We start from the raw sequence: 7,271 nt of genomic DNA, 5'->3' as shown, positions 1-7,271 counted from the left end.
GCCGCCTCACACGTCGCATCTTCTCCAGCCGCTTGATGTAAGCTGCTTCTCGCCGCTCAAGCGGGCGTACGGACGTGAGATCGAGAAGCCTCGCCCGCCAAGGCGTCTACCACATTGACAAGATAGACTTCCTTACAGTCTATCAACAGATCCGGCCAACAGTATTCACGCAGCAGAACATCCAGGCAGGCTTCCAGGCGACAGGCCTTGTCCCTCCTTGTCCAGATCGCGTCCTATCGTCGCTTACAGTGGCTAGGACACCGTCTCCACCACAGACAACTACAGACAATAACGCCGCTATGCAGACAGCAGCAGCGCAGACAGAGACGCCACAAACAGTAGCAGAGCTTCAGCAGAAGGTGCGCTATCTCCAAGAGCGGCTACGCCGGAGATCAGAGAGCCCAACAAGCGTTATGATACGCCAGCTTGCTAAAAGCGCTCAGCTTGCAATGTAAACAGTAACAATACTTATAGAGGAAATTAAGAAGCTACGTAAAGAAAACTAGCGCCAACGACAAAAGCAAGAGCGGCAGCGTCAATATATCGCTTCTAGTGGGGTGCTCCAGGTCTAACAGGCTCAGCAGATCATTGCAGAGGCAGAAAGGGTAGTAATGGGGGGTGACTAGAACCAGACTGGCGAGCGACGTCAGCGCGCGCTGCCAACGTGCACGAAGTGCCACGTTCAAGGACATACTCGGACTTCATGTAAAGCTAGATAAAGAATAATATCTTTTAATTTAATTTAATTTTATTAAGTTGCTGTAGAGCAATTGAGTAGAGCGTCGCGTCAGGTTTGGTGGGGTGGGCCACTTACTGATGTGGGCCGCTTACTGATAAAACACGTTAGCTAGAACCTCTACTCTCTTATTTGTGCCTCCGACTACATCTCTCTATAACCTACCTACATAGTCTTATTAGTGCTTAGAAAACAAATATTAGCTAACTACCTTGTCTCTTAGTAAAAGAGGATTCGATACTAGAAAGAGTAAGTACTAGTATAAAAATTCCTATAGCCTATGATAGAGCTAAAGGGTATAGGTTTTGCTCCTTATGCCGTGGCTTGAGCTGTACCAGCCGTTGCCACGCTGCTCTGCCTGTTCTAGCCATTCTAGCTTTATTATCTGCTAAAGCGGCTTAGTGTTATTGACGTGTAATGTATATTCTAAATGCCAGGTATTGATTCAAACTTTAGAGGTTTTTCGCCAAGCTGTACATTCAAGGCTTAGACAAACAGTTTATGTACAGTAATTCATTTAGTAAATAATGTTAACTTCTTTTTCACTACATAAAGATTGTTAGGGGTCTTCCCTATTTGCAACCTGTTTAGGTGATGTTGTGAACATAGTATAGCTACGCAGAATCTAGCAAAATGTCTTCTACCCTAATATATACATATAGAATAATGTAGTTTTCTTACAAACTGGTTCCTATTCCCGAAATTTCCGCAATGCTTGTTAACCTTGATAGTGAAAAGGGAATTATCTATTGGCCTTTCCATGCGCCAACAATGCAAGTAGAAACCAATGAAGTATCTTTCCATTGACCACCACTCTGGGTGGGGGTTCCAGTAAGCTCGTATGAAGCATCAAAGCCACCCGCAGCCCAGGCTGTGTATCCGAGGTAAACGTCCGAGTTTGAGCTACGAGAGTTAGCAAGAGTACTTTTGTCATATCTTAGGAGAGCTTACTTCAAAAACTTAAGCTCCTGGCACAGATACTGTGCGCAGCTGGCGGTATTTCCACCACCAGTCTCAGACAAAAAGGCTTTGCGACCATTCTGCCTCAGCCAAGTAGCAAGCGGCTGGAAGGCAGTGTCGATGCTGTTCTTGACGCACTCCGTGTGCGTGCCAGAGTTGTCGCTATCAAGATACTTATGCACGTCCATGATAAGGTTATCCTTAGAACCATTCGGGTTCTTTACGTTATTCAGAGCAGCTGCAGAGCCAGAAGAGACAAAGGTTTCTGCGCTGGTGTAACCCTGGCCGGGTAGCAGGATGAGGTTGTTCTGGGCACCTGCATTGCGAATCGCGGTCACAACAGCCTGAACAGTGGTGGCCCAGCGTTTAATGTCTGGAATATCCTGTGAAACATCATCAGCTGAAGGAATATTGAAGGCGCGTGTACAGCAACTTACATGGGGTTCGTTCATGACACCAAAGGCAATCTGGGAATGACTGCCGTACTTCTGGGCAAGCTGCTTCCACACGTCCGCCAACTGCGCATCGGCTGGCCCGCCCTGACCTATAATCTGACCATTCCATCGTGCGTAGTTGTGTAAGTCGAGAATACATAATTTGGCACCGGAATTCAAGCAACCCTGGACAAGGGTATCGTACTGGGCGGCGTTATTGGAGTCCAGCTTACCACCAAGTTGGTTGTTAAGCAGGAACTGCCATCCAACAGGCAGACGGAAGGCGTTGAGAGTGTCATCCTTCACAAAGTGGTTCATTTGGCCGATTCCTGTACCGCCACTGATGAAGTTGTACGGCTTGTTGGTTCCGGTCAAAGCACAGCTGCCATCGGTGGTGCAGCCAAAATCAAACCCAGCCATGTTGATACCTGCGTACATGACCTTGGAAGCTCGTGGTGAAACATTGGTGGGGGCAGCAGCCACCAAGGTGGATCCGGCGAGGGCGGTGATCAACGTAGCCTTCATGATTTCCTGGTTCAGAACCTCTGGTCGAAAATGAATGATTGAAGAAGTGCGGAACAAGTGGAAGCCTGGAGTTGCTGCTTGAGGGAAGTCAGGAGCCTTTTATACTGACATACAGCGATGCGGCCTTTTCCATGGTATGCCGCCACTAGGCCCGCGGCTGTGCTACGCGTACTTTGAGCGAGCGGGGCGTCGCATCACGTTGCGAAGTGCATTCATCTTCTGATCTGTCTAAGTAAACCACCGGTAGATTGGTTTCTAGCCAGGTTGAGCAATCGACGAGCCCAATGTGGGCACCATAAGATTGTCAGGTACAACAGGTCCAGAGTCCTGTCTTTTCTATTGGACTCCGACCCTGGTGGAGGCCACTAGGTCGTATATTATGCAAGGCATGCAAGGTAAACACGCGAAGGCTGCGCTTGAGAAGCTTGGCTAGGCTTTGTGAAGCTTCGAAGCCGTGAATTGATTAACCTCGGACATGCATTAGTCGCAATCTGGAAGGAATCTTCCCAAATATAGGCATGGGTTGTAACTGAGATCACGAGGTTGCCACATTGAAACTGCTAGCGCCTCCAGACTGGTAAGCTTCAAAAAACGTGGCTGAAATCTGGGGTATTGCAAATTATCCGTGCAAAGGCCTACTGGTACAAACGAGTCAAAAGAAACTTTGCATGCATCTCCAAATGTAGCACGTATTGGTCGTCTTGCAGATTGACCGTGCGATGGCTACATCCGACAACGACAACTCGTCGATTGACGCCCTTATTGGACTTTATTTACTTCATGATTGGCTCCGCAGGTTTCCAATTCAAGCTTCGACCAAGCATCAAGGTTTGACGCTTGGTTAAACTGCCGGGCCGTCGATCCACCCCGAACGGTTAATACGAACACCAATTGACACACATCGATAATGCCGAAGCGGTCTCCACTAGGTTTCAACAAAATTATAGCAGTCATGGGTTATCTTGTTTACGGAACTCCGGAACGCGGATTCCTAGTGACATTGTTTGCAATCTACTTCAAGAAACCGTTTGTTTCAGACCTTTAGGAGGTACTGCACTATGATTGTGATTTTATTTTGTAACGCGAAGAGGAATTGGGTACCACTTCTCATAATACATCAACAAAGTTAAACAGGCTCCTAACACGCGCGAGGTTTATAATTCCTCAAGAATTTATAACGATACTACAAGTATATAACTATAGAGCTAGATGTGATAGTAGAGTTGGAATAGGTATTTTATCTTACAAGAGCCAAAGCAAACGCCACTAGAACTGGATGTTTAGGTCAAAGTAGCCAGGTTGGCAAGCTCGCGCTGCAGGGTCGCAGAGGGTATTCAGGGCATCGCGACAGTGTACGTTATTGCTGGCGTCTAACAACGGTAAGATTGGGCCTGAATGAATTCCATGCAACGCGCCAGAGCCTTGCGACATGAGCGTTTGCGTCGCTGTTTGCAATGACGTCCATGTGGCCAAAGTCATTCCTTCAGCAAGGACGAGTAAGCACTTGTGGACCAAATCAAGAATCTCACTGCGGTAACGTCCTGAGGTGCGCTGCAGAGACTCCAACGCACAACGGTGTGACTCTGCGCATGTGGTGAGGGTAGCGGGCATTCGTTCGGCCATGGATGTGTTCATGTTCTTTTCCCCCCAGGGTGTGTGGAACAGCCACATTGCCACTGCTGATATAGCACTAGAAAGGATCATCATATGGGCTGTGGCGGGCGACAGTGTTGTGAGCTCCTTGTCTAGTGACATGATTGTGGGGAGGACCTGCCTCACAATTAGCGGATGATGGCAAGATGGTGATTGAGGTGCAGCATGAGTTTGCCTACCTCGCCAAGTAGCAGAGCATGCTCGAAAGCAGAGTAGAAAGTGGAATGATTGACCAAGTCGACGTTGGTCAAGATGTGCATGGGGTCGGATCCCACATCTGCACAGCGATTAGCCACATATTCTTTTTCGGGATCAATACATGCGCGCACATGAAATCATGAAAATACCATGTAGCCAGATCATGGCTTCTGCTTGGAAGGTGTATGTCAAGGAAGAGAACTGGAGCGCTTTTGTTGGGAACGCGAGGTAATAGTCTTCAAGATGCAGACGAATCTTGCTGGCTGCATCAGTTGCCTCCTGACTAGGAAGCTTACAGACCCGGTCGAGCAATCTTGATTATATGGCGTCAGCACATGAGGCAAGCATCTGCCAGGGCACAAGTGCATACGGAGATAGCGGCAGAAACAAATTTGCGAAACTTGAAGTGCTATGAGGGAAGAAGTCGTCGCTGGTCGGCACGTCGGTAGGAGTATGTGCTAGTTGGCTGGGCAAGGGGGTGACTGGAGCGGAAAATTCCATGGCTGCAAAGCCACGTCCATTCACAAGCCTCAAAACACTTGGGCGTGGAGTTTGGTCAGCTGTAAAATCAATGCAGAGGTTGGAAGGGGCAACCGCACATGTTCTGGTGCTGGATCATCTGTCCAAGGCTGCATTGTGTTGGTTAGCATGGGCTCACGATGCGAAAACGTCACCAAAGGCTGCTGTGGAACTGTGGGTGGGGGTTGGCGCACTGTGTATGAAGCCTAGCAGTTTCTGGGTGCGAAGGCGCTGCAAGCGCGTTTAGAAGAAGCTGTGCGACGCCATTCCACTGAGCAGCAATAGCAGAGAGCTGGCTATTTAGACACCAGGCGTAACTGGCCAGAGAAAGAGCCAGTGATTGAGAATGGTTGATGTCGGTAGTTTTCCAGGTCAACGTGGGAATGCGCTTGAGAAACTCGATGCGCAGAGTGTCGATGATGATATCTTTGTTTTCATAGATGTTGCGCGGCAACAAGTCCGGGTAGAGCTCCAGAGCAATGGCGAGCAAGCTCAAGGTCAGCTCCACAGGACATCGCGGATGCGCCTTGTCCAAGAAGCATTGAGTGGCGATGGTGGCATTGAGGTGTAGGTCGTTGAGAATGCTCAAGGGGCCATGCTTGGCCGCCTGTAGAAAGAGGTGGTCAAGGATGCTGTATGCTGTACTCATGTCTAGGCCCAAGGCACTCAAATGGTCCACGGGCTGAAGAGCAGACGTTGAGTTGCTACTGGAAGACGTTGACATGGACCGCCCGTCGACACGGCCAAGTGGCCCGGCGGCATACATGGAGACGGCTTCCTGGGGACCCCCGCTGTTCAAGCCCGAAGACTGCTCGTCGTGCGAATATACTCGGCAGAGAGCGGTCGCTGCTATCCAGGCACCGTCATTGCTGAGAGTGTCGGCATCGCTATGGGCATGCTGAGCTATGTCGAAGGCTTGCAAATCATGGCCATGGCCATTTCCATCGACATTGCCAGGGCCGTTGCCATCGCCACTGCCGCTGCCATGATCATGGTACAGAGTATCGATCACATTATCCGTCGTGTGTAGCGATGGCACAGTCTCGGCAGCAGCGAACGAGCCGTCTTCATCCAGCATAGACTCATGTGTAGGAAATGGCGGCGACGCTGAGGGCCGAGTATCCTCGGCTTGGACGGGCGCAGGGCTTTGCCTGGCCGTCGCCCGACGCTCGTTCTTCTTGGGGCGACCGCGACGCCTGGCTGGACGGTCAAGAAGACAGTTCAGGCTGAGGCGACTGCATCGGGCGCAGGGTAGGGAGCCGTCGCATTGCGTCTTCTGCGTTGGGGGAACGTGTTAGCGACGGGGCGGGGGTTGTACGTATGTATGTATGTACTTATGTACGGCCTGTGCTCACAAGAGAAAAGCATCTATCGCATGCGCGGGGCATCACTGGTGGTGTCTTGTTTGCCGACTGCGCAGCGTTCCATGATACCGCATGCAGCGGCTTGGGTAGGGCAGGGCAGGGCAGGGCAGGGCAGAGATGCGGTTTCGCTCATCTCGATCCCGTGCCGATGAGATAGATAAGTAAGCCTCCAACCTCGGGCCAACCTCGGGCCAAGACTCGCGCCATTCCCTTTGCAGAACCAAGCAACGCCTGCTGTATCTCTCTGTTCTATCATTGCAGGAAACCCTCCTAACACGTACAACTACATGTATGCTGAGAATGACAAAAAACAAAAGCTACACAATACCCACTCCAACAGAGGTTGAGTTTTGCTAGGTTTTTAGGCTAATGTGGGGACTTGAAAAGAGTGGAAAAAGTAGTTTATATCCACAACACAGTAGGACAGACTAGCTATCATCCAGCATGTAATACAGAGGAGAGCAGAGCTACGTGCTATCCACTTATATGTACCTGCTCTTCCGACTCTACCAGGCGTGACCTATGCTCCTGGTGTGCATTGATACATATGAGACCAACACCAGCCATTCCCCATGACACAACAGCGCCACATGGCCTTTTGTTGATACTGGGAAGTGAAATGCAGAGACAGGAGGTGCAAGCAGTAAACTCCATGCATGTATATTCCAGCGGTGCACCGGCGGGCAAGGCGGGCAGCTAGCGCCTGCGCACTAATAGAACCGGCTTAACGTGCAGGGTCAGTAAGCTGGGCAGATCAGTAAGCTGGGTGTAAGGGGCTGCGCTCCGGGGAGCAATCGCGAGGTATACAAGAGGTTGTATTCGATAGAGAGCTATAGAGTCTACTTGCGTGGTGTTTATTTACTTGTCGGAGAAAGGTTGCAC

At 50.1% G+C, this 7,271-nt stretch overlaps 2 protein-coding genes across 2 annotated transcripts; both read right to left on the bottom strand.

Moving 5' to 3' along the window:
• Positions 1–1,482: 1,482 nt before the first annotated feature.
• SETTUDRAFT_86411 (glycoside hydrolase family 5 protein) lies at positions 1,483–2,655 on the bottom strand (the record flags this gene model as incomplete). The annotated part of the gene is made up of 3 exons (XM_008022270.1): positions 1,483–1,639; positions 1,688–2,079; positions 2,134–2,655. The coding sequence occupies 3 exons, from the start codon at positions 2,653–2,655 to the stop codon at positions 1,483–1,485; spliced, it is 1,071 nt and encodes a 356-aa protein (XP_008020461.1).
• A 1,221-nt stretch (positions 2,656–3,876) lies between these two features.
• Positions 3,877–6,407, bottom strand: SETTUDRAFT_178397 (uncharacterized protein). The gene is made up of 7 exons (XM_008022836.1): positions 6,381–6,407; positions 5,220–6,301; positions 5,106–5,135; positions 4,877–5,044; positions 4,638–4,819; positions 4,488–4,585; positions 3,877–4,425 (listed from the first exon to the last, which is right to left on the bottom strand). Exons 2-7 carry the CDS (start codon positions 6,101–6,103, stop codon positions 3,922–3,924), a joined length of 1,866 nt encoding a protein of 621 aa, XP_008021027.1. The 5' UTR covers positions 6,104–6,301; positions 6,381–6,407; the 3' UTR covers positions 3,877–3,921.
• Positions 6,408–7,271: the final 864 nt, after the last annotated feature.

Source organism: Exserohilum turcica (assembly GCF_000359705.1).
Source record: "Exserohilum turcica Et28A unplaced genomic scaffold SETTUscaffold_1, whole genome shotgun sequence".
Lineage (NCBI taxonomy): Eukaryota > Fungi > Ascomycota > Dothideomycetes > Pleosporales > Pleosporaceae > Exserohilum > Exserohilum turcicum.
Note: the sequence above shows the minus strand (reverse complement) of the source record. Positions and strands in the feature narration are given on the sequence as shown.